Source organism: Gorilla gorilla, chromosome 7 (assembly GCF_029281585.2).
Source record: "Gorilla gorilla gorilla isolate KB3781 chromosome 7, NHGRI_mGorGor1-v2.1_pri, whole genome shotgun sequence".
In the NCBI taxonomy this organism is placed as follows: domain Eukaryota; kingdom Metazoa; phylum Chordata; class Mammalia; order Primates; family Hominidae; genus Gorilla; species Gorilla gorilla.
The window spans coordinates 82509493-82532834 of NC_073231.2; the positions used below are offsets into that span (position 1 = coordinate 82509493).

Consider the following 23342-nt stretch of genomic DNA (forward strand, 5'->3'; position numbering starts at 1 on the left):
GTGTATGGGGTGTGTCTGCAAGTGTGTGTGCATGTGTGTGTATGTGTGTATGGTATGTGGTGTGTGTTTATGGGTTGTGTATGTGTGTGTGGTATGTGTGTATGGGGTGTGTGTGCATGTGTATATGTGTATGTATGATGTGTGTCTGGTGTGTATGTGTGGTGTGTGTATATGGGGTGTGTGTGCATGTGTGTATGGTGTGTGTCTGGTGTATGGGTTGTGTGTGTGTATGGTGTGTGTCGTGTGTGCATGTGTGTCTGGTGTATGGGTTGTGTGTGTGTATGGTGTGTGTCGTGTGTGTATGTGTGCATGGTATGTGTATGGGGGTGTGTGTGTGTCTGTGTGGTGTGTATATGGTGTGTGCATGTGTGTATGTGTCGTGTCTGTACAGTGTGTGTGGGGTGTGTGTGTGTAAGGTGCATGTCTGTGCGTGTGTGTGGTGTGTATGGGGTGTGTGTGGTGTGTGTGCACATGAATGTGCATTTGTGTGTGTGTCTGTGTGTGTTGTAGGGTTGTCCCCTCCCTGCTGATCAGCAGGTTGTGTTGCTCACGAGCCTAGGCCTGGACACTAACCCTGTGTGCATTCCTCTGGCGCAGTGATGGGCACCCAGTCGCCCCACCCCTTCCCACTGACCCTCTCACCTGGGGGTTGTCCATATACCAGAGGAGGCAGTTAGCCTGGGTGTCCAGAATGAAGTACCTCCGCAGAAACTTGCCGCTGTTCTCATGCTCCTCGATGTCCAGAAACCCACAGATTCGGTTCTGCCGATCCACATAAGGCATTCCTGGGCTCTGCTCACATCACCCTGCGCGCAGGAGGGAGGTACTGATGAGAAGGAAGATGAAGCAGCTCTGCCTCAGGACCTGCAGGAATCTTTTCCAGAAGCTGGGCTGAGACTCTCACCAGCTTCCTTCCGTGGGGGCACCAAATGTTCCATCCCAGACCCTGGAAACCTCTCCCAATGTTAAGCACCCCTAAAAATCCATTCACACATATTCAACTCACTTTTCCAAGGCTCTATGCGCCCAGGATAGCATTGGGCAATTTACATCCATAGAGGAGATAAGCCCAGACTTTAGATCAGGGGCCTGCATTCAAATTCCAGTTCTGGATACTTGTTAATTGTATGACCACCAATTATTTAATCTTCGTGTGCCTCAGCTTCTGCATCTGTAAAACGGGGTTAATAATAAGGCTTGGGCTGAGAATTAAGTGGTACGCACACAGTAAGCACTTCCTGAGCAGTAGCTATCATCGTTGCTCTGCACAAAACCTTGTGAAGTGGCTCGCAACTCAATTTTATACATGGAAGAAATGATCTCAGAAAGGATGTAAGCTCCAGTTCAAACATCTGAATAAAATTCTGCCAGGCTCTGGAACAATACCCCACAAGCACAGGCAACCAAAGCAAACATGGACAGGCGGGATCACATCAAGTTAAAAAGCTTCTGCACAGCAAAGGAAACAATCAACAAAGTGAAGAGAAAACCCACAGAATGGGAGAAAAATCGGCAAATTACCCATCTGACAACGGACTAATAACCAGAATATATAAAGAGCTCAAACAACTTTATAGGAAAAAAAGTCTCATAATCCGAATTTAAAATGGACAAAAGATTTGAACAGACATTTCTCAAGGAAAACACATACGAGTGGCAAACAGGCACATGAAAAGGTGCTCGACATCATTGATCACCAGAGAAATGCAAATCAAAACTACAATGAGATATCATCTCACCCCCGTGAAAATGGCTTTTATCCAAAAGACAGGCAACAACAAATGCTGGTGAGGAAGTGGAGAAAAGGGAACCCTTGTACGGTATTAGTGGGAATATAAATTAGTACAACCACTATGGAGAACAGTTTGGAGGTTCCTCAAAAAACTAAAAATAGATCTACCATATGATCCAGCAATCCCACTGCTGGGTATATACCCAAAGAAAGGAAATCAGTCTATTGAAGAGGTATATCTGCACTCCTATGTTTGTTGCAGCTCTGTTCTCAATAGCCAAGATTTGGAAGCAACTTAAGTGGCCATCAACAGATGAATGAATAAAGAAAATGTGGCATATATACACAATGGAGTACTATTCAGCCATAAAAAAGAATAAGATCCTGTCATTTGCAACAACATGGATGGAACTGGGGATCATTATGTTAAGTGTGAAATAAGAGAGCCACAGAAAGACAGACATCACATGTCCTTACTCATTCATGGGATCTAAAAATCAAATCAATTGAACTCATGGAGATAGAGAGTAGAAGGGTGGTTACCAGAGGCTGGGAAGGGTAGTGGGGGGCTGGGGGGAAGTGGGGATGGTTAATAGGTACAAAAAATAGTTAGAAAGAGTGAATAAGACCTACTATTTGATAGTACAACAGGGTAACTATAGTCAATAATAATTTAATTGCACATTTTAAAATAACTAAAAGAGGCCAGGCATGGTGGCTCATGCCAGTAATCCCAGCACTTTGGGAGGCTGAGGCAGGTGGATTACCTGAGGTCAGGAATTCGAGACCAGCCTGGCCAACGTGGTGAAACCCCGTCTCTACTAAAAATACAAAAAATTAGCCAGTCGTGGTGGCGCATGCCTGTAATCCCAGCTACTCAGGAGGCTGAGGTAGAAGAATCGCTTGAACTCAGGAGCTGGAGGTTATAGTGAGACGAGATCACACCATTGCACTCCAGCCTGGGCAACAAGAGTGAAACTCTGTCAAAATAAAATAAAATAATATAACTGAACAGTCTGTAACGCAAAGGATAAATGCTTGAGGATATGAATACCCCATCTTCCATGAAGTGACTGTTACGTGCTGCAAGCCTCATGTACCCCGTAAATATATACACCTACTATGTACCCACAAAAATTAAACATAAAAAATTTTTCTAAAATTCTGCCAGGAATTAAGTCACAAAGGACAGCCTCTCCAGCTCCATGAAGATACCAAAAGATTAAAATGCAAGGGGTTTCTGGAGCCTTGAGGTAGGGTCACAGCCCTGGCCAGCATCTTACATCACTCCACTGTCATTGTTATGGGGTGAATTATGTCCTCTCAAAATTCATATGTTGAAGTACTAACCCTAAGGCCCTCAAAATGTGGCTATATTTGGAGACAGGGTCTTTAAAGAGGTGACGGAGTTAGCATGACGTCATTAGCATGGGCCCTAATCCACTATGACTGATGTCTCTATAAGAGGAGGAAAGACCCTGTGAAGACACAGGGAGGTGACAGCCATCCACAAGCCAAGGCGCAGGCCCTGGACAGATCTTTCTCTCATGGCCCTCAGAAGAAACCAACCCTGTTAACACCTTGCCCTTGGACTTTCAGCCTCCAGATCGGTGAGAAAATGAACTTCTGTTGTTTAAGCGATCCAAACTGTGGTCCTTGTTTATGATGGCCTGAGCAGCCTAATATGGTTACCCTTTATAATGGAAAGAATGAGGAATCAGAACAAAGTCCCAGGCTGGGTGCAGTGGCTCACAACTGTAATCCCAGCACTTTGGGAGGCTGAGGTGGGAGGATCGCTTGAGGCCAGGAGTTTGAGACCAACCTGGGCAACACAGTGAGACCTCGTCTCCACAAAAAAATTTAAAAATTAGCCAGGCATGGTGGCGTGCCTGTAGTCCCAGCTACTCAGGAGGCTGAGGTAGGAGAATCGCTTGAGCTCAGGAATTTGAGGCTGCAGGGAACCATGAGAGCACCACTCCACTCTAGCCTGGACGACAGAGTGAGACCCTGTCAGAAGAAGAGGAAGAAAGGAAGAAAGAAGAAAAAGGAGAAGAAGGAAGAAAGAAGAAGAAAGTCCCAGCCCGCGAGCACTATCCCCGACTCCGGAACAGTCTCTCTGGTAATGTGGGATGAGCCACACCTTCAAACCAGCCAACCTCTGCTCTTGTTGCAATTTTCTTAGGCCTCTCTGAGAGCCAAAGGGAAGGGCGAGAGCTCTATCCTGCTCCCCAACGAAGATTGGCCCCTTTCAATAAGCAGAGACACCCAATTCAAATGCACACCCAGTGCTGATGTGGGACAAGGGTCCCACAAGGGATCCCAAAGCACCACATGACCTTCACACTTTCAAGGTCAGACCCCACCCACTGCTGAGCCCTGACAGGCTCCAACAGAGTGAAGTTCCTGGTGGCCCAAGCCCATGGAGGCCCTCTGTCCACAGCCACACAAAGTTGTGAGATGGCTGGCTCAGGCCATCCCCCACAACGGGACGCTGGGTCAGCAGGTGAGCTAGAGAGACCCAACAGCCCCGGTACTGCAGGCCCAGAGGGAGACACCCTCCCACAGCACAGGCTGACATCAGGCAGATTCAGATCAGGCTAATAGTAAGGGTGGCGATTGGTGGTGTGGCATGTTCTCTCCCATCCCCACAAGGGCCAGTGATGAGAGGCGGCCCCTAGGAACAAATGCCCCCAAAACACACACATGGATACCAGTGACTGGTGAATCCCTTGATCCAGGTGAGGTCAGAGGGACTGGAGACAAAAACATCAGGGAGATGCGTCGGGGAATCCCACAGCTACTCACTGCAAAAGGATAGGGGACAAAGAGCAAAGCAGGCGAGAAACAGGGCAGAGGTGAAACAGCACAGCTAAGGAAGAAGTCAGAGGAGCTGCAGTAAAAGAGGTGGTGAGAAGGATCAACCACGGACAGAGGAGGTTTCAGAAACACAGCAGAAAAGGATGTGTTGCAGCACAGCAGGGGCCAGGGGAGGCACACCCCTGCCCAAAGCAGCAACCCTTCTATTATGGCACCTGCGGACAGACCCAGGGCCTCCTCCAACAAAGCTTCCGCCCCAGCTCCAGTTTCACAACGGAGCAAGTTTGAGTTCAGAAACAGGAGAGAGATGGGCACAAGCCAGTAATAAGGAACAGACGCCACAGGAGGAACGTGAAGTCTCCCAGCAGACATTGGGTCAAAGGCAGCAAGGGGAGTGGTCTGGCACTGGCTGGGGGCGGGGGAGCATATCCTGGAAAGAAGCCTCAGCTCCCTGGATGACAGAGGAACAAGAGTCCCACCAGAAGGGCTGGGTCAGCATTCCGGGAAGGGTGCAGAGCTGCCTGGTCAGGATGCTGGTGATCGCCAGCCCCTCAAGAAAACCAGGCAAACCCCCTTGATGCCCAACCAGTCACAGACAGATTTGCAGGGGCTGCAAGGACTATCGCTACTCTTGAGGCACCTCCCAGAGAAAACACACAAGCTTCTGTGGAAGAGCAAAGCTAACTGTCCTGGGCCCAATCGCTAAGCAAGGTGTCCAGCTGAACATTGGCTTTCAAATTTCCCCTTTTTAGCCTGCAGGATTCATCTTTCCTTTTTCTTTTTTTTTTTTTCCTTTTTGAGATGGAGTCTCGCTATGTCGCCCAGGCTGGAGTGCAGCAGGGCAATCTTGGCTCACTGCAACCTCCGCCTCCCAGGTTCAAGCGATTGTCCTGCCTCAGCCTCCCAAATAGCTGGGATTATAGGTGCACATCACCACACCCAGCTAATTTTTGTATTTTTAGTAGAGACGGGCTTTCGCCATGTTGGCCAGGCTGGTCTTGAAATCCTGACCTCAGGTGATCCACCAGCCTCGGCCTCCCAAAGTGCTGGGATTACAGGCATGAGCCACCATGCCTGGTCATGCCTGTCTTTTTCTGAAGTCAGGGGCTAAAGAAGGCACTCTTTCTACACTCCTCTAAAAGTCCAATTTTGTTTCAGGGGCCTCACGGTGGGAGAGGGCCCTCACGGACCCAAGGGAAAGATAAGCATTCAGGTTACATCTCCTGACTGTGGTTCTATCCCTAGAAAAAAACAGCTGCTCAGACGTCCCGAGAAGCAGCTGAGTCACAGAGCTCATCAGGAATGTGGGAGGTGGGGGGAAGGACTGGCTGCAGGAGAACAGAGCATCACACAGAAATGTGGCTCTAACTAGCTGACCCACGCAGCAGCGGCACGTTCAGATGCTGCACACAACATGAACCTCAGGTCCTGAGCCCTAATCCTCTGATGGTTCATTCTGATCCCATTTGTACATCCCTTGTCTCAATAGTTGCTAAGATTGGGTCCACAGAGCTGCCCCAGGCCCCCGGATCCCCTGTCCTCGCCTCCTCTGCCATGTCACCATAATCTTCCAAATCTTCTCTGGCTCTTCCTCTTCTTCACAGAGGCCTGTGTGGAAGTTAACTTTGCCAGCTCATCCCTAGCTTCTACTATTCTAGCAATGAGCCAGTGAGGGGAGGAAGGGGAGTGCCAGTAGTAATTGGTACTTAGATGGGGGAACAACTTGGTGTACATATATATGCTATCACCCCCAAATCCCCTGCCAAGACCAAGGCAAAGCTTCAAAATGTCTTTTCTAACTCTCACAACACTCTGCCAGTTACATGGTTGGTTTTTTGTTTGTTTGTTTTGTTTTTTGAGACAGAGTTTTGCTTTTGTCGCCCAGGCTGGAGTGCAGTGGAGCCATCTCGGCACACTTCAACCTCCACCTACTGGGTTCAAGTGATTCATTCTCCTGCCTCAGCCTCCAGAATAGCTGGGATTACAGCGTGTGCCACCACGTCCGGCTAATTTTTGTATTTTTAGTAGAGACGGGGTTTCACCATGTTGGCCAGGCTGGTCTCGAACTCCTGACCTCAGGTGAACCACCAGCCTCAGCCTCCCCAAGTGCTGGCATTATAGGCGTGAGCCACTACGCCCAGCCAAAATCACTTATCTTAAATTTCATTTTATGTTTTTATTTTTTAGAGACCCGGTCACACTCTGTTGCCCAGGCTGGAGTGCAGTGGTGTAATCGTAGCTTACCGCAGCCTCCAACTCCTGGGCTCAAGCAATCCTCCTGCCTTAGCCTCCCCAGTAGCTGGGACTACAGGTGCACACCACCATGGAGGGCTAATTTTTTAATTCTTCATAGAGATGGGGTCTCCCTACGTAGCCCAGGCTGTTTTCAAACTCTTAGACCCAGGCAATCCTCCTGCCTCAAGCCTCCCAAAGTACTGGGATTATAGGCATGAGCCACCATACCCAGCCTTAAATTTCATTTTGTCCTGAGTTCCCCAGTGTGAAAATATTGGGTAGAGGGTGACCGAGGGTGGTTTATCTCAGGAGTTCCCAGGTAAGCCTGTGGGCATCCTGACAATACCCAGCCCTCATCTCCTGGGACAACATGGAAAGCGTTCATGCTGGGGCCTGGCACGGTGGCTCACACCTGTAAACCCAGCACTTTGGGAGGCCGAAGCAGGTGGATCACTTGAGTTCAGGAGTTCAAAACCAGCATGGCCAACATGGTGAAACCCTGTCTCCATTAAAAATACAAAAATTAGCCAGGCATGGTGGTGCGCACCTATAATCCCAGCTACTCGGGAGACTAAGGCAGGAGAACTGCTTGAACCTGGGAGGCAGAGGTTGCAGTGAGCCAAGATCACGCCACTGCACCCCAGCCTGGGTGACAGAGTGAGACTCCCTCTCAAAAAAAAAAGAAAGTGTTCATGCTGGGTTAGAGCTCTAGATACCCCTCTCTCTAGATGGTCCCTTCACCTTTGCTCTCATACCGTAATGAAACTGCCTGGCAAGTAGCTTCCTGGCCTTCACAACACACAGCTAACAAAGCACACAGGGTATTTGTAAGAGAAGGGGCCTCTGTCCAACCCACTCAGCACCCTATCTTCCCTAGCCAAACCTCCCTCGTGTTTTCTGGGTTTAGTGCAAAAATCATAATATAACAATGCTGGAATTATTTTAACAATCACTCCAGCCAACAATTTTCACATTTGCATGCTTTTTCATGTCCCTATCCACATAATTGGCCTTTTTAAAACTTAAGATGATGTCATAAGCATTTTCCATGTTGCTACATCGTCTTTATAATCGTTTCTAATGGTTGCATAACATTAATGGACTGGTTTTACTATAATTTACATAACCATTTCTCTACAATTAAATTGAAGGTTATATCCAATTTTTCACTGTCATACATAAGGCTAAAATTTGTATTTTCATGCTTTATTTCTTCTTTTACATGGAAAGAGCATAAATTCCAAGTAATAATACAACGAGATCACAGGCTATGATCTTTCATAATTCTTGAGTCCTTCTACAAAATTGCTTTCTAAAAAGATGTTATCTATGTTGCAACCAGCAATATATTGTTATCATCACTATAATCTTACATATATTGAATGTTCTCATTATTTTAAACTATTGGTGGTTTCAAATACATAATGACGTCTAGTGAGGTTGAATGTTTTTTAAATGTTTGTTTCCTATTTCATCTACTTTCCTGAACTTCATTAAAAGCAAATCAAAAGTATGTGCATACAGAATTCCTCTCTTTCTGTCTCCCTCCCTGTCCTTCTCTCCCTCTCTCCTTCATTCTCTCTCTCCCTCTCTTCTCTGTCTCTCACAAACAAACACCAAACCAAACCAAGACATAGCCTCATATTATTCCAGTAACTAAAAAATGTATTTCAGGCTGGGCATGGTGGCTCATGCCTGTAATCCCAGCACTTTGGGAGGCCGAGGTGGGCTGATCACTTGAGCCCAAGAGTTTGAGACCAGCCTGGGCAACATGGCAAAACCTCATCTGTACCAAAAATACAAAAATTAGCCGGGCATGGTAGTGCATGCCTGTGGTCCCAGCTACTCAGGAGGCTGAGGTAGGAGGATCACTTGAGCCCTGGAAGTGGAGGCTGCAGTGAGCCGAGATCACACCATGGCACTCCAGCCTGGGTGACAGAGTGAGACTCCATCTCAAACAAACAAAAAAAAAAGTATTTTAATGAAAAGAAAAACAAAAAGTGGGAAGTTTTATATGATCCAGATTTCTAAGTAGAATATAAGTTCTTAAGTATGTACTGCGAATGAAAATAAGTATTTATGATAAAAGTGAAACTTGGGGAAAGAAAGTGAGTTTGCATGGAGTCACCCATTAATCAGTGGCAGAAAGTGTGTTAAATGGCAATTAAACTGAGAGATTCCTGGCCGACACCTGCCAGTTGACTAGAAGCAGCTCATGAGAAGGAAGAGTCAATGGCTGCCTGCCAGAGAATGAAATGGGGGGCACTGGGAGGTATCGCAGCCCCAAATATCTCTCTACTGCCCATTTCCATGCCTTAGGTTCCACCAGTGGAGATTCAAGCCAAGAAAAAAATTGCCCCGAGGAACTGAGGCAATGGATAACTTTGCAAGGCTCATAATATACAAGAGACAGCTGGGACCCAGACCCTGAGAAAATAGCACATAGCCCAGATGGGACACAGAGGCACTAGAGGGGCTGAAAGGGAAAGATCACTGCTTAAAACAGATGTTGTCTACTTGAAAAATGTTCCTAGGATTCTTATACACCCAGGACAGGACTATGAACCTTTCTGGAAAGCAATTTAGTTGTATATATATAACAAGAAAGCAAAAAATGTTCATACCCTTTGACCCAGTGATTCTACTTCTAGGATTCCATCCAAGTCAATCAACAAAGATGCAAAGAAAGATTAAAGTAAAAAGATGGCAACTGCAATAGAATTTATAGTAACAAACAACTGGTAATGTCCTGAACAACACAATGGTTAGAAAATAATTCTTTTTTTTTTTTTTGAGACAGAGTCTCGCTCTGTCACCCAGGCTGGAGTGCAGTGGCGCCATCTCGGCTTGCTGCAACCTCCGCCTCCCAGGTTCAAGCTATTCTCCTGCCTCAGCCTCCTGAGTAGCTGGGACTACAGGCGTGCACCACCATGCCCAGCTGATTTTTGTATTTTTAGTAGAGATGGGGTTTCACCATGTTGGCCAGGATGGTCTCGATCTCCTGACCTCGTGATCCACCCACCTTGGACTCCCAAAGTGCTGGGATTACAGGCGTGAGCCACCGCGCCTGGCCCAGAAAATAATTAAATAAACAGCAGGACACACTCACAAGGAAATATTACACAATGATTCAAAAACTCTGTTTTCAGGTTATTTTTAATGAATGAGGGGAAAACTCACCATATCATAAGTTTTTTAAAAGATATGAAACGGTACATAATATGATCTCAATCATCCAAATATTATTCTTATATTCCTATATACGGTCTGTTTTAAAACCAGATATATAGTCACCAAAACAGTAAGTTATTATCTATGGGCTATGAGTGGAATTTCATTTACTTGTACATATTTTTCCAAATCTTCTACAGGGAGCATGTGTTACTTTATTTAGCAGGAGAGAAAGCTATTTAATTCCACACAGATTCCCACCCAAGTGTATAAGTTTTGAATCTGATAATAAATTTCTCAATTCTCCAGAGTCCACAAACAAACAAGGCCTTCCCTAAAGTATAGCTCTCTTGGAACTTTTTGGTGTTTTAAAGACCTAAACCTAATAAATAAATGTTTCACATCTCACAATTATCCAAGAGCCAGACATCTACCTGCCCAGAGGGCTTTAGCACCCTCCAAGCTGTTTGGGTTTCTTACTTCATATGGCAACATCCTCTGAGCGCCTTTCCCCCTTTCTCCTGCTGGTGTGGTCCCTTGCTCTCTGGTCTTAAGAAGCACCCAGGTCCTCGGGCCAACAGAATACTCAGTACCAAGTCGATGCTGCTATTCCTCTATTCCTACAACACATCAGCTGTACCTTGAAAAGTGCTCTGGGAAAAGGAAATGGGGACCCTGACAGGAACCCCCAGTGGAGTTTTCCTTCTTGAAACTTGGGAGATAGGACTGACATTTTAAAATAAGTGTCAGGTGAGGTGGTGTGCACCTGTAGTCACAGCTATTGGGGAGGCTAGGGCAGGAGAATCTCTTGAGCCCAGGAGGTGGAGGTTGCAGTAGAGCCAATGTCTCACACCACTGCACTCCAGCCTGGGTGACAGGAGTGAAACCCTGTCTCAAAAATACGTACATACATACATACATACATACATACATACATACATACATACATAAAATAAGTGGCTGGCTGGATGAGTGAAAAGATGAATAGATTAATTTTTTTTTTGAGATATGGTCTCACTCTGTCTCCCAGTCTGGAGTACAGTGGCACAATGATGGCTCAATGCAGCCTCCACCTCCTGGGCTCATGCGATCCTCCCACCTCCTCAGCCTCCTGAGTGGCTGGGACTACAGGCGTGCACCACCATACCCAGCTAATTTTTGTATTTTTTGTAGGTTGCCCAGGCTGTTCTCAAACTCCTAGGCTCAAGTGATCCTCTGGCCTCAGCCTCCCAAAGTGCTGGGATTATAGGCATGAGCCACTGTGCCCAGCCAGATAGATTTATTTTAAAGAAAAGCTATAAAGGTATTAAGTAATGAGAGCTGTGGTTTTCTGAATAGCCCTCTTGATTTTGAAGATGGCTAACATAATTTGGAGACAGAGGAAAGAATAGAGGGAAATATGGGAGACTCTGCCTGACTACTTTAGCATTTTTGAGATAAATAATAAGAGAAAGTGATAACAGAGATAAAGCCTTCAGGGTATTGGCTGAAGTACAAAATAATCTACTACAACCTCAGTTCAAAAATGAGAAAAAAAATTACTCATTTTTAACATTTAGAGATGTTTCTTTCACATTCTGTGTTAGCAGGACAAGGAATTTCTGGGATTTTGCTCCAGAAAATATTCAAAAGGTGCTTTTTGACAAGGAGTGGGGCGTGTGGTATGTACATCTTCTGTCCTGTTACCCCTACCAGGGCAGAAGCTGCAGGCAGCAGCTTCAGTAGTGACTGAGGTGCTACCAACCAGAAATGGCTCAACTGGGTAACAGGAGAAAGTTTTTCGGGAAATAACATCAGAGATCTCAAAGAGGACTGTATGAAACACAGCAGACAGGAACTGAGATATAGAGATATGGAGCAGTCACTCACCTGTTGCTAGAATACATACGGACCATGTCAACAGAGTTCATATATGTTTAGATTTGCAGCATACATCAAGATATATTGTGAAGCCAACCAGAGCCTTCGCAATGTACAAACCCAGTAAAAACAACAGCAAAATGCAAGCATGGCTATTTGAGAACACATCCCTGAGAATGGGTCAAAGATTATAACTTAGGAAGTGTGGAAGCCTCCACTTCCTACGGCTCTAACATGGCCGCATTTTGAAACTGTCATGATAGCAGATTCCAAATAGTGTAAGGCGGGAGAATAAAGTGCGAGAGAAGGGAATGTACTGAGAACAAGTTCCCAGAGGAAGTGCAGGGTGAGGAATGCAAACATGTACAGGAATGGCGGGGGGCGGATCAGACAGGGTGCTGGCTTGACCCTGAGATAGCCCAATCCCCACTGGACCCTAGAACTTGGAGTAGAGAGCAAGAGATACTCAAGAAGGAATTTTTGAAAAAATATGGGGGGAGGGGTGTAAGGCAGGAGTAACTGGAAATTGATACCACTGCAATAAAGATGCCAAAAACAACAAAATATTTCAGACACTCATGACCTCTCTTCACAGCAGCCTCATCTACATTCAAAGAAAATGTGGTTGTTGGAGCCTGCAGGAAACAAAAGCCTGCCCGGGGCTGAAGGCTCGTCAGACCATCTCCACCAGAGAGGGCACCAGTGCAGGCACGCAGCCATACTGGCTTTACAGCCTATAAAAGCTGAGATCTCCAACTTTCAGAATTGTGAAAGTCTCCCCACAATGAATTCGGTTTCACTATTGGGCTTCCTAACAACAGCTGCGAGTCCTGGAACTCTAATCTTCATTTTATAATGGACGATGTCAACCAAAGGGTACTAATACATGGGCAGTTAAGAGAATGAAAAGAAAACATCATTTCTCCCGGCCGGGCACAGTGGCTCACATCTGAAATTCCAGCACTTTGGGAGTCCAAGGTGGGTGGATCATGAGGTCAGGAGATGGAGACCATCCTGGCTAACACAGTGAAACCCTGTCTCTGCTAAAAATACAAAAAATTAACTGGGCGTGGTGGTATGCGCCTGTAGACCCAGCTACTTGGGAGGCTGAAGCAGGAAAATTGCTTGAACCTGTGAGGTGGAGGTTGCAGTGAGCCGAGATCGCGCCACTGCACTCCAGCCTGGGCGACAGGGCGAGACTCTGTCTCGAAAAAAAAAAAAAGCAAAAACACAAAAAACATAATTTCTCCAACCTACTGGCCTTTTGCAAAGTGCCGGGGGTGGAGCAGGGGAGTGGTGAGGGGGGAGCGTAAATGGCCTAGCTGTGTTCCTCTAAAGACATGTGCTTCTGTCTCTTGATTTAGGGAAGGAGGAGGGGCTGGGTGTGGTAAGGAGGATGTGCAGGTGACAATAATCAGTATGAGTATTTAAAAAAAATTTTTTTTTTTAGAGGCAGGGTCTCGCTCTGGTGCCCAGGCTGGAGTGCAGTGGTGCGATCACAGCTCACTATAACCTCAAACTCCTGAGTTCAGAAAATCCTCCAGCTATAGCCTCCCGAGTAGCTGGGACTACAGGCGCACACTACTACAGCTAGCTAATTTTTCAATTTTTTGTAGAGATGGGGTCTCGCTATGTTCCCCAGGCTGGTCTTAAACTCTTAGCCTCAAGTGATCCCCCCACCTCAGCCTCCCAAAGCCCTGGGATTACAGAGATGAGCCACGGCATCCAGCCAATATGAGTATTTTTGAGGGAACTTTTGCAAGAAGATGACCATTCAAAAGGGTGTGCTGATTTCAGTTACCCATCCCATCCATGCAGTGGAGTGAAGGGAAAGAGCATGAGTCTTGAGCCAGACAGACCTGGATTCAAACGCAGAAAAGTTGCTTAAGTCTTCAGGGTCTATTTCCTAATCTGCAAAATGGAGATAATTGCTTTACCTACTTCAAAGGCTGCTGTGAGGATTAAATGAAATAATGTGTGAAAAGCGCTGGACATCCAGACATTGGGTAAATATTGTTGTTGTTAAACTGCATGTGTGGGTGCCTAACAAGGAGTACATGGTCATCATTACTACTGCAAAGTTGCTTAACACTGGGCAGGCAGCTGCTGCATGCGCACCTCCATCCCTCTAACTCCAGTGAGCAAATGTCAATGAAAAAGCTGCGACTCTGGGATTCCTCTCACGAGGAAAGGCATCAGCTTCCCTCACTCTTCCCTCTACTCCAAGAAACACCGCATTTTACATCTCTAAAAATTCTCCAGGAGGTTTAAAACAAAAAGTCCAGGCAATGCGCTGACTCCTTCTTGGCCAGGCTACCCTGAGAGTTAACAGAAACCTAGACATGCTCGTCAGTTTCCAAGGCAAGCTGCCTCTTGATCCAGCCATGGGCAATCATACCAGCAGAGAGCTGCTTTGCAAGGGGCCAGCCAAATTTGAGTCCCAGCCTTCGCACTTTAACTGCAGTGCTTCTAAAGAGCTTAAGGACAAGAGGACCCAGCTTCCCATCCTCTTCATCTCAGCTGACCAGGCACTGTGGGCAAAAGGCACACCACAGGGCCAAAGCCCCCAAGCCTTTTGCCCACACTGGGCAATATCAGGAGCCCCTGCCCCAGCAGGGCTGGGACCTCCACAGTGAGAAAGTCCAATTCCGGCTTTAATGCATAACAAATCACTTCAATCAACTGGGGTCAGGGCAGGGAAGGGGCTTTCAGAAGGAACAGTAGGGTCTCACTACACCAACCCCCGGCCTCCTCTACCGACAGGATGGGGCCGCATCCCTCCCACCTCTCAGCTGCCCTATCTCCCCCGCCTGTCCAATACCCCATCTCAATAATGGGCTCATATCAGGCAGGGCCAGGGTTCTTCTCTTCCCATAGGCCAACACACTATAATATTTGCTTTCCTTCCTTCCTTTCCAAAGCCTACCAGATTAGATTGCTGGAGTCCCATCCAGCTCACTGAGACAGATGGAAAACGGAAAGTAAGGCAACCCAAACTGTTCATGGTGGAAAAAGAGAGGGGGCAGAGCAACCCAACGTCCCAGCACCCAGATCCTCTTTTCCAAGCCCTAGGTCTATCACAACCGGAATAAGTCGAGCCACAGCAGTTTCCGTGAATCAGAAGAGATATTCTGATGCACTGTGGTCTGCAGCAAGCTCTCATCTGAGTCACCCAGCCTTTCAGCAGGGGCATCACCCACCTGTCCATCTGTCCCATGAATTGGACAGGAGACCAACGCTGCTTGGGTCTTCCTAGTATCCTAGCACTTCGGCAAACACTTGGCAAGGTAGTGGGAGGGCTGCTCTGGTGCTCAGCTGATAGGGCTCATCAGCCTTCCCCTTCCCACTTCTGCAGAACAAAAACCTGCACCAACCAAAACCTGCATGTCTTCAAGATTTATTTTAACCACTCTAAAATACCGAGCTGAATATGGTTCAGCTCACTACCATGACATGATGGGATCTGCAGGCCCTATTTCCTTAACACAGAAGAGAGAAGAAAGCACCAATGACAAGGAAAAAGAAAGGGTTGCAAAAACTCTTCACCAAAGGGCAGGCAGTTTCTCAATCAATACCAAGGTAATTACCAATCTGTGAAATGAGCAAGGCTCCCATTACCAGCCAGCTAAAACCCCACTAGGAGTGCCATAGACAATTTGTAGAAAGCATGCTGTAATGTACAAACAGGGTCAAAGGATACTTAGGTGTAAAGGCAATATCCGGACTAATAACTCCCATGTACCAGCTTGGAGAACCAAATTCCTACAGGTTTGAGGAACAACCACACTGCTCTTTTCTCTGCCATTTGGACAAGTGCAAACAATTCATGTGCTTGCATTCATTCATTAATGCAATAAACATTTACTTAGCACCTAGTACATGTCATACGTTGGGCTGGCCATAATCTAGACTACAAGCTAGACCTCTGATAGTGCAAAAGTCATCTGCCTTCAGGCGGCACATGGTGAAGAGGGCTAATGTCTGAGATGATGATGCTGCTTTCTAAAAGCTTACTATGGCTTCTCAAAACAAGTGGGGGGCTTACAAGTCCTGTAAGCGCCCCAAAAACAGGGTCCAGCCCTCCAGAGGTAAAGGAAAAAGAAAAAATAAAGACAGGGGTTGTGTTTTGTTCATCACTGCCTTGCATGTATAATACATGTCAACTGAATGCAACTGAAATAGAAAACAAAAACTTCTATTCTTTCAAGATCTTTTGCTTTGCTGTTTCGGAAGGCTTCGCAACCAAAGAAAAAAAAATGACAAAAGAAGGGAAAATGGGACTTGGTCAGATATATTAAGAACACCATTAGTGCAATCTTGGGACTTCAGCCCCAAGTGCATCTACAGCTCAGCCTTCAGAGCCCCCAGAGCCACAGCTGGCTTTCTGGTGGGGTGCTCTCCCCTCCCTCTTCTCTGCCGTTTACTGTCCTCTGAAAACCCCACTTGGAGCCCTAAAGAAAGAAAGGGGGCGGGCAGGAAGAAGGAATGAGAAGGGGAAGATACATCCTGAACCTGTGTTCACCAAGAAGGAAGGAAGCCAAACCCTAAGGCTAGGGCCTGGGGGCAGGGCTGGCCCGGGGGAGGAGATGTGAGGGTGCTCCGGCCGCAGCGGGCCCTGCGCCCCTCTCTGGGCGTGCAGGGACACTTTTCCATTCTAAACGGCCTAGCTTCCCACCACCCCACCCCCCAACCTTCTTTTCTCTTTCTTTTTAAAAAATTTTTGGTGAAATCGTCTTTAGGACTGGAGGAGAAAAGGGAAGCGTGTAAGGTGAGGAAGAAGTTGGTGAGAGAGAGAACGACAGCTCCCCTCGAGGGCTCACCCAACCTGGCACCGAACCTGCATTTTAGGGCAGTCCTTTTCACTGTCTGGAGTTCCAGAAGCCCAAAGGCCAGGCTGCACCCAGAGGAAAGGACAGGAGTCCCTAGGGGAGCCTTCTAGGCCTGTCATTTAATAAGGTAGTCGGGGGAGAGAAAGAGGAGTCTCCATGGCCCAATCCGTACCCAAGGGACTTGCCTGGGGACGTTCTCTGCTCTCCTCCCCTCCCGCAGCCCGGGCAGTCGTTGCGGGGTCGGTGCCCCAGCGCCAGAACCCGCAGAGAAGTTTCGCTGCTGCAAACGTGAGAAAATGCAGCTCAGCAGAACTCCCGCCCCCACCCTCTCCGCGGCCCCACCCCCCGCAGCCCGACCCCTGGCGGCGGCGACCTTGGCCACCCGGGGCACTTGGAGGAGGGGCTGCCCTCGGGGCTCTCCCAGAGGGTTGGAGGAGGCCTCCAGGGTCTGCGGCCACCTCCCCTCGCCTGTCAGCCACCAGGACCGGCGTATTCAGCCCTGCGCGCGCGCCCCTCGCGCCCCTAGGCCGCCAGGCCCCCGCCGGGGCGCCCCCTGCACCCCCAGCCCCGCCGGCCCCCGCGCGCCCCTCTGCGCCGCTCCACTCCCGAGCCCGCGAGGGCGTCCAACTTACCCCCCCGTGCAGGGGCCGGGGCTCGGGCGGGGCGCGTTACATCGGGCGGGGTCGCCCCTCCGGCCGCCGGGTCCGCCGCGCTCCAGGAATTTCTGGGTCTGCCTGCCAAACTCTCCGCGCCTCTCGCTCCCCTCGCTCTGGTCTCCCGCAGTGCCCCCTCCTTCTCTCCCGTCCCTCGGCTCTTTTTTCCGGGTTAATTACGTTTCGCATTAAAGCAAAACCCAGCCCCGGATGTGAGTACAATGCTCCGCGGAGCCCGCCGGGGAGGGAGAGGGGTGCCGGGGCGCCGCGGGCTGGGAGGGGGTGCGGCCGGGCGCCGGGGCCGCGCGGAGGAGGCGGGGGCGGGGCGCCCGGAGGCTGCGCCCGAGGCCGCCCGCGGTCCGCGCCTGGCAGGTGGGACCTGCGCGCCGAGACTGCCCCGCGGGGAGGCCCGGCCCCGACGCTCGCTCGGGCAGCAGGTGTCCGGGCAGGGGGCGTCCTCGCAGGAGGAGGCGAGCTGGAGCGCGAGCTCCCTCAAGAACCCCATTTCCTCCTCCCAGAGCCCCACCCAGCGACCTCAGCTGGGCCTCCTTCGGATCCTGAGCCCTTAGCCTTTGGGGACCGAGGAGTTGGGGTAAGGGTTAGGGTCCCAAGAAAAGTGGCTTCTTCAGGTTGTCCTAAATGTGCCCTAAGAGACCAGTGGGCGGGAACGCTCTAACCAGGGTTATAAGGACTTTAATTTCTTTATTTTATTTTATTTTTTAATCAAGACAGGGTCTGGCTCTGTCGCCCAGGCTGGAGTGCGGTGGCGCAGTCATAGCTCACTGCAGCCTCGACCTCCTGGGTCCAGCGATCCTTCTGCCCCAGCCTCCCGAGTAGCTGGGACCACAGGCGCCTACACCGTGCCCGTTGGGACTTTTTCGGTGTGATGCGAAGACTCCCTTCCTGCCCCCAGAGCATGAGGGTGCTCTGGGAAAAAATGGGAAACAGACAAGCATGTGTTACTACGTAGACCTCGCCAACAGGAACTAAGAGAGCTGCTGTGCGCGGGTCCCGCCCCTGCGCTATCTCATTTGATCCACGCCGCAACCTATGGGTACCAGTCCGGTTCACGGTGAGGAAACCGAGACTCAGACTTGTGAAGTAATTTGCCCTGGGTCCCCAGTTAGTAAACGGCAGGTCTGTCAGGTTCTGACTCCGGCCTCCCACGTGGGGAGAGAGATATTTGAATATGCATCAAGTCAGGTGGACAACATCCGAAACATGAAAATGTAGAAGATTCGCGCGGGCCTGCAGGGCAGTGCGCCGGTGTCTGGCGATCCTAATGCAAACGTTGTTAATCAGGTGTAAATCCTACGAGGCTTTGAAAGAGGCAGGCATAAGAAGACGCTGAGGTTCTCCAGGACAAGGACTGGATTTGCAGGAAGGAGGGAGAGGCTGGGGCACATTCCCGCTGTTAACAGAGGAAAGGCGGCCTCTTATGTCTCCACGACCGACCCGAGGCCACAAAGCCTGGGGAGGGGGGCTTGGGCCGATGAGCCAGGACCGAGGGAGAAGGACAGCCCGCCCCACACACCCCGAAAGCACCAGTGATGAAACCACACAAGTTTCCTCTTCCATTTTGATTGCCAAAGCAAAAATGAACACCGCCGGTGTCTCAGGTGTGAAAAAAGACTGTTTGCTTTAGAGCATTTTGCTTTCAATGAGGAAGAAAAGGGGGACGATGGGCAAAACACACACACACACACACACACATTTCCCTTGAAATAAATACATCAATGTCTTTTTTTTCCCCTGTTCATGGAGGGTTTTGCCACTCATCTGTAAGTTTCAGGCACCAGAACAAACTGAAGAGCATCTCCTCTGGAAGCAAGGAACCTGGATTTGAAGCCCAGCTCTGCCGTTTACTGGCTTTGACCCCTTGGCAAGTTATTTAACTTCTCAATGCCTCTGTTAGGAAAAGTCAGTGAGTTAACATTTGTGAAGTGTTGAGATTCCTGTCGAACATGAAGTAGGTGCTATGTAAATGTTTTTTAAATTTAAAAATTAGATGATCATTTTCAGTATGAAAAGCAACACAATTCCATCCAGCTCCAAGCAAATCCGACTGGAACTGAGGGTTTCCAGTATGAGCAATGAGGTAAATTTCTCAGATTTCAGGGTATGGTTCATATTAAACTCATAAAACTCTACTCCCCGTGGGGCTGCCTGAGTCACTCCATCACAGAGCCACAAGTATTTCCTGAGCACTACTGTATTGGATGCTGAGAGGCAAAGAGAAGCAGAAGGCCTTGGGTGGCAAGAGTATACAGGTGTATCTAGAAGGCTGAAGCAGGCTTGTGCCCTGGGAATGGCACAGAGAGTAAGTGCTGTCAACTTTTAGAAGGACAAGATATAGCCAGGGGCAGTGGCTCACGACCTGTAATCCCAGCACTTTGGGAAACCAAGGCAGGAGGATCCCTTGAGTCCAGGAGTTCAAGACCAGCCTAGACAACTAGGGAAACTTCATCTCTACAAAAAATTAAAAAAAATTAAATTAGCCAGGTATGCACCTGTGGTCCCAGCTACTCTAAAGGTTGAAATGGGAGGGTCACTTGAACCCAGGATTTTGAGGCTGCAGTGAGCCATTATCATGCCACTGCATTCCAACCTGAGTGACAGAGTGAGAACCTGTCTCAGAAAAAAAAAAAAAAAGAGGGAAATGTGTCTCTGAATGGGGGACGGGGGGGCGGGGGGGACGGTGGGGGAGCTCAAGAAGGGAGTGGGCTTTGAAATGGGACTTGGATGGATACAGTTTGACACCAGTGGGAGGAGGCCAGGAACATGTTGGGCTGAGGGAAGGTCATCATCAGTGCACTCGGGGAGATGCTCATACTTCACTGGAGCCCCATTTACTGCTACACTTGTCCCTGGCCAGGACCTGGCCCCAGTTAGATGACAAATCCTGCACTAATGTCCACTCTCTTATTCCTGGATCTCCCGGGGCTTCCTCAGAGGGACCCCCACCCCCACCCTCCTCTCATGTCACCTTGAAGCAGGTGTCAAGTGAGTCTGTGCCCTGCTATGTTCTGCTATCCCTTTCTCTCTTTTTGGGGGGGCACTTTTTTATTGTGATAAAGTACACAAGACATAAATTTTACCATTTTAAAGTGTATATGTAGTGGCATTCGGTAAATTCACAATATTGTACAACTCACCACTGTCTAGTTCCAACTGATTTTCATGGCTTCTAAAGTTGACCCCATACCTATTAAGCAGTCACCTCCCATTCTTCTCTTCTCCCAGCCCCTGGTCACCACTAACTTGCTTTCCATCCAGTCTACAGATTTGCCTATTTTTGATACTTCATATAAGTGGAATCATATATATGTGGCCTTCTGTGTCTAGCTGCTGTTGCTGCTTTTTTTTTTTTTTTTTTTTTTTTTTTTGAGACAGAGTCACACTCTGTTGCCCAAGCTAGAGTGCAGCGGCATGATCTTGGCTCACTGCAACTTCCGCCTCCCAGGTTCAAGCGATTCTCCTGCCTCAGCCTCCCGAGTAGCTAGGATTACAGGCCTGCGCCACCACACCCGGCTAATTTTTGTATTTTTAGTAGAGACAGAGTCTCACCACGTTGGCCAGGCTGGTATCGAAATCCTGACCTCAAGTGATCCACCCGCCTCCGCCTCCCAAAGTGCTGGGATTACAGGCGTGAGCCACCGCACCTGGCTGTGTCTAGCTTCTTATGTTTACTTTTGCCATCACTTCATTGACACATTTTGAAAGTACAGTATTGCTGTTGCCTAATTTTATACTTTAATTTTGTTCAGTGCAATAAACAGCCCTGATGTCTGAGAATGTGACTGTACCTGTGGGGAAAGGAATGTCAAAAAAGGACCTTTCACGTGAGCTATTTCAGCCCCCTTATTGTACCAAGGTAAAATAAAGCTCAACAATTTGCTCAAGGTTTTGAAGCTATAATAGTTAGTGGCAGAGTTGGTTCTAGAACCCAGAGTTGGCTACCTGAGAATCTTCTAGTATTGGTATAGAAACCTTGCCACCAAGATGAAAACTTCTGGCCTAGAACCTAAGATTCTAAACAGAAAACCTTATGCACTACTCTAAGCATTTATTTATGTACTTTCTATTCATTTTCAATGTTAATGGCTGGTTAGCTAGATAACCTAACAACCTCCAGTGGTGAGCCAGTGTAACCTGCAGGGAACTATTGTTCTGTCCTCATAGATAGATACCCATTACATAAGGCTGCAGCTGGGGCCAGTTAGTTCTATTAGGGAAAGTGTGGGACCAAAGAGGCCAAGGTCATTGGTTTGATTCTGGCTCAGGCCAGTTCATTTTGCACAGAGATGGATTGCTCCAGGGCTATACACTGCACCTCTAATGTTAGCCAGTCATTTTATAAATAGTTGCTATGGGTTTTGATAGCAAAGTATGAATAGTTCTGTACCATCCATTTCTAGAATGATTGCTCAAACTGCCATTGTTTTATTCAGTCCAATTCATTCAACAAACAATTATCTGAACCCATTACCATTTTTCCTTCTGTATGTCTTGCATTTACTTATTTTCCAGGTACTTACTAATTGCTAATTGTTATGCATGTATTATCTCATTTAAGCTTTATAATGACAATGACCCTGCCATTATTTTATGGTGATGAGATGGCTAAGGCATACAGATAAAGCCCTGATACAAACCTGGACAGCCAGAGGCCAGAGCCTGGTCTTTTACCTACCAAGCTACACTGGTAGATGCAATGTTAGGCCTTGTGAAGGATGCAAAAAAGCATAAAACAAGACTCTTCCTTCCCACCCCTGACACCTCCTATATTTATCATCATTTAGAATCTCCATTCCATTTCACCTAGCAATTGCGTATCCAAAGAAAGTTATATGGATATATAGATAGCAATACATGCACACACATATGTATTTATATTCACTGCAGCATTGGTCATAATGGTAAAAATTGGAAATCACTTTCATGCGCATCAAGAAGGGATTGAACAGGTGCATCACTACAATCTTATGCTATGCTGCACTTAGAAAAGAATGAGGGCTGGGTGGGGTGGCTCATGCCTATAATTCCAGCAGTTTGAAAGGTCAAAGCAGGAGAATCACTTGAGCCCAGGAGTTCCAGACTAACATGGTCAACATGGCGAGATCCGTCTCTGGGAACGATTTTTAAAAATTAGCTGGACATGGTGGTGCACACCTGTAGCCCCAGCTACTCAGGAGGCTGAGGCAAGAGGATCACTTGAGCCCAGGAGTTCAAGGTTGCGGTGAACTATGATCCCATCACTACACTCCAGCCTGGGCAACAGAACCAGACGCTGTCTCAAAAAAAAAAAGAATGAGGTAGATATCTATATGAAAAATACTGTACATTTTAAGTGAAAAAAGTACAGAGCTTTACATATAGTATAATCCCATTTCTGTAAATAATTTTTTGCATGAAAAAGCTCTATAAGAATACATTCCAAACTGTTAACCACAGTTCTCTTAGGGCAGGGGCAGAGGGGTGATAATGGTGGATCTCACTTTCTAAGAGATGTATTCTGTGAGGGTTCTTTTTTTGCAACAAGCATGCATGCATTTGGTTATTTTTTTTAAAAAAAGAACAGGAATGGTTTAAATTTTTAATAAAATTTAAAAGTTCCATGAGAAAGAAAATAATATTGCAGCCTTCGAGGAGCTCATCTCTTACTAAGGAGGGAACATAGTATGTACAGAAACTGATACATGCAGAGGAGAGCAGAGATAAAATTCCCTGGGAAGATTATCAACCAGCTGTGGTTGAGAAGGGCAGGGGAAAATGCATGAAGGACATGGCCCCTTGCAAGGACCTTGAAAGAAAGGTTAAAATGTAAAAAGGTGAAGAGGAGGTGAGAATAGGTGGATTCCAGATACAGAGATGATCAGAGGCAAAGCACAGAGCAGGACCACATGGGATCTATTCAGGGAAGTGTGGCTGGTACAGTTGAGCTGGAGCACGGGAGGACATACGAAGGATTTTCACGGGGAATGAAACAGGAAAGAAAGGTAGCTGGAGTGTCTTTATTGCTAAGCTAAGGAGTCTGTACTTATT

General features: G+C 47.7%; 1 protein-coding gene across 4 annotated transcripts in view; it reads right to left on the reverse strand.

The window, feature by feature from the left end:
- The window catches only part of PLEKHA2 (pleckstrin homology domain containing A2), a 73498-nt gene extending 55827 nt beyond the window's left edge, over positions 1 to 17671 (reverse strand). Inside the window, exons 1-3 of one of the 4 annotated variants that reach the window (XM_055348961.2) lie at positions 17277 to 17671; positions 16830 to 16924; positions 643 to 806 (exon numbers count right to left, since the gene is read on the reverse strand). In XM_055348961.2, the coding sequence (XP_055204936.1) occupies positions 643 to 783 (141 nt within the window). In that variant the 5' untranslated portion in view covers positions 784 to 806; positions 16830 to 16924; positions 17277 to 17671. Of the gene's footprint in view, positions 1 to 642; positions 807 to 1006; positions 1137 to 16829; positions 16925 to 17276 lie in introns of those variants that run through there. The other 3 variants (XM_019032501.4, XM_019032502.3, XM_055348962.2) reach the window with 3 other exon arrangements.
- Positions 17672 to 23342: the final 5671 nt, after the last annotated feature.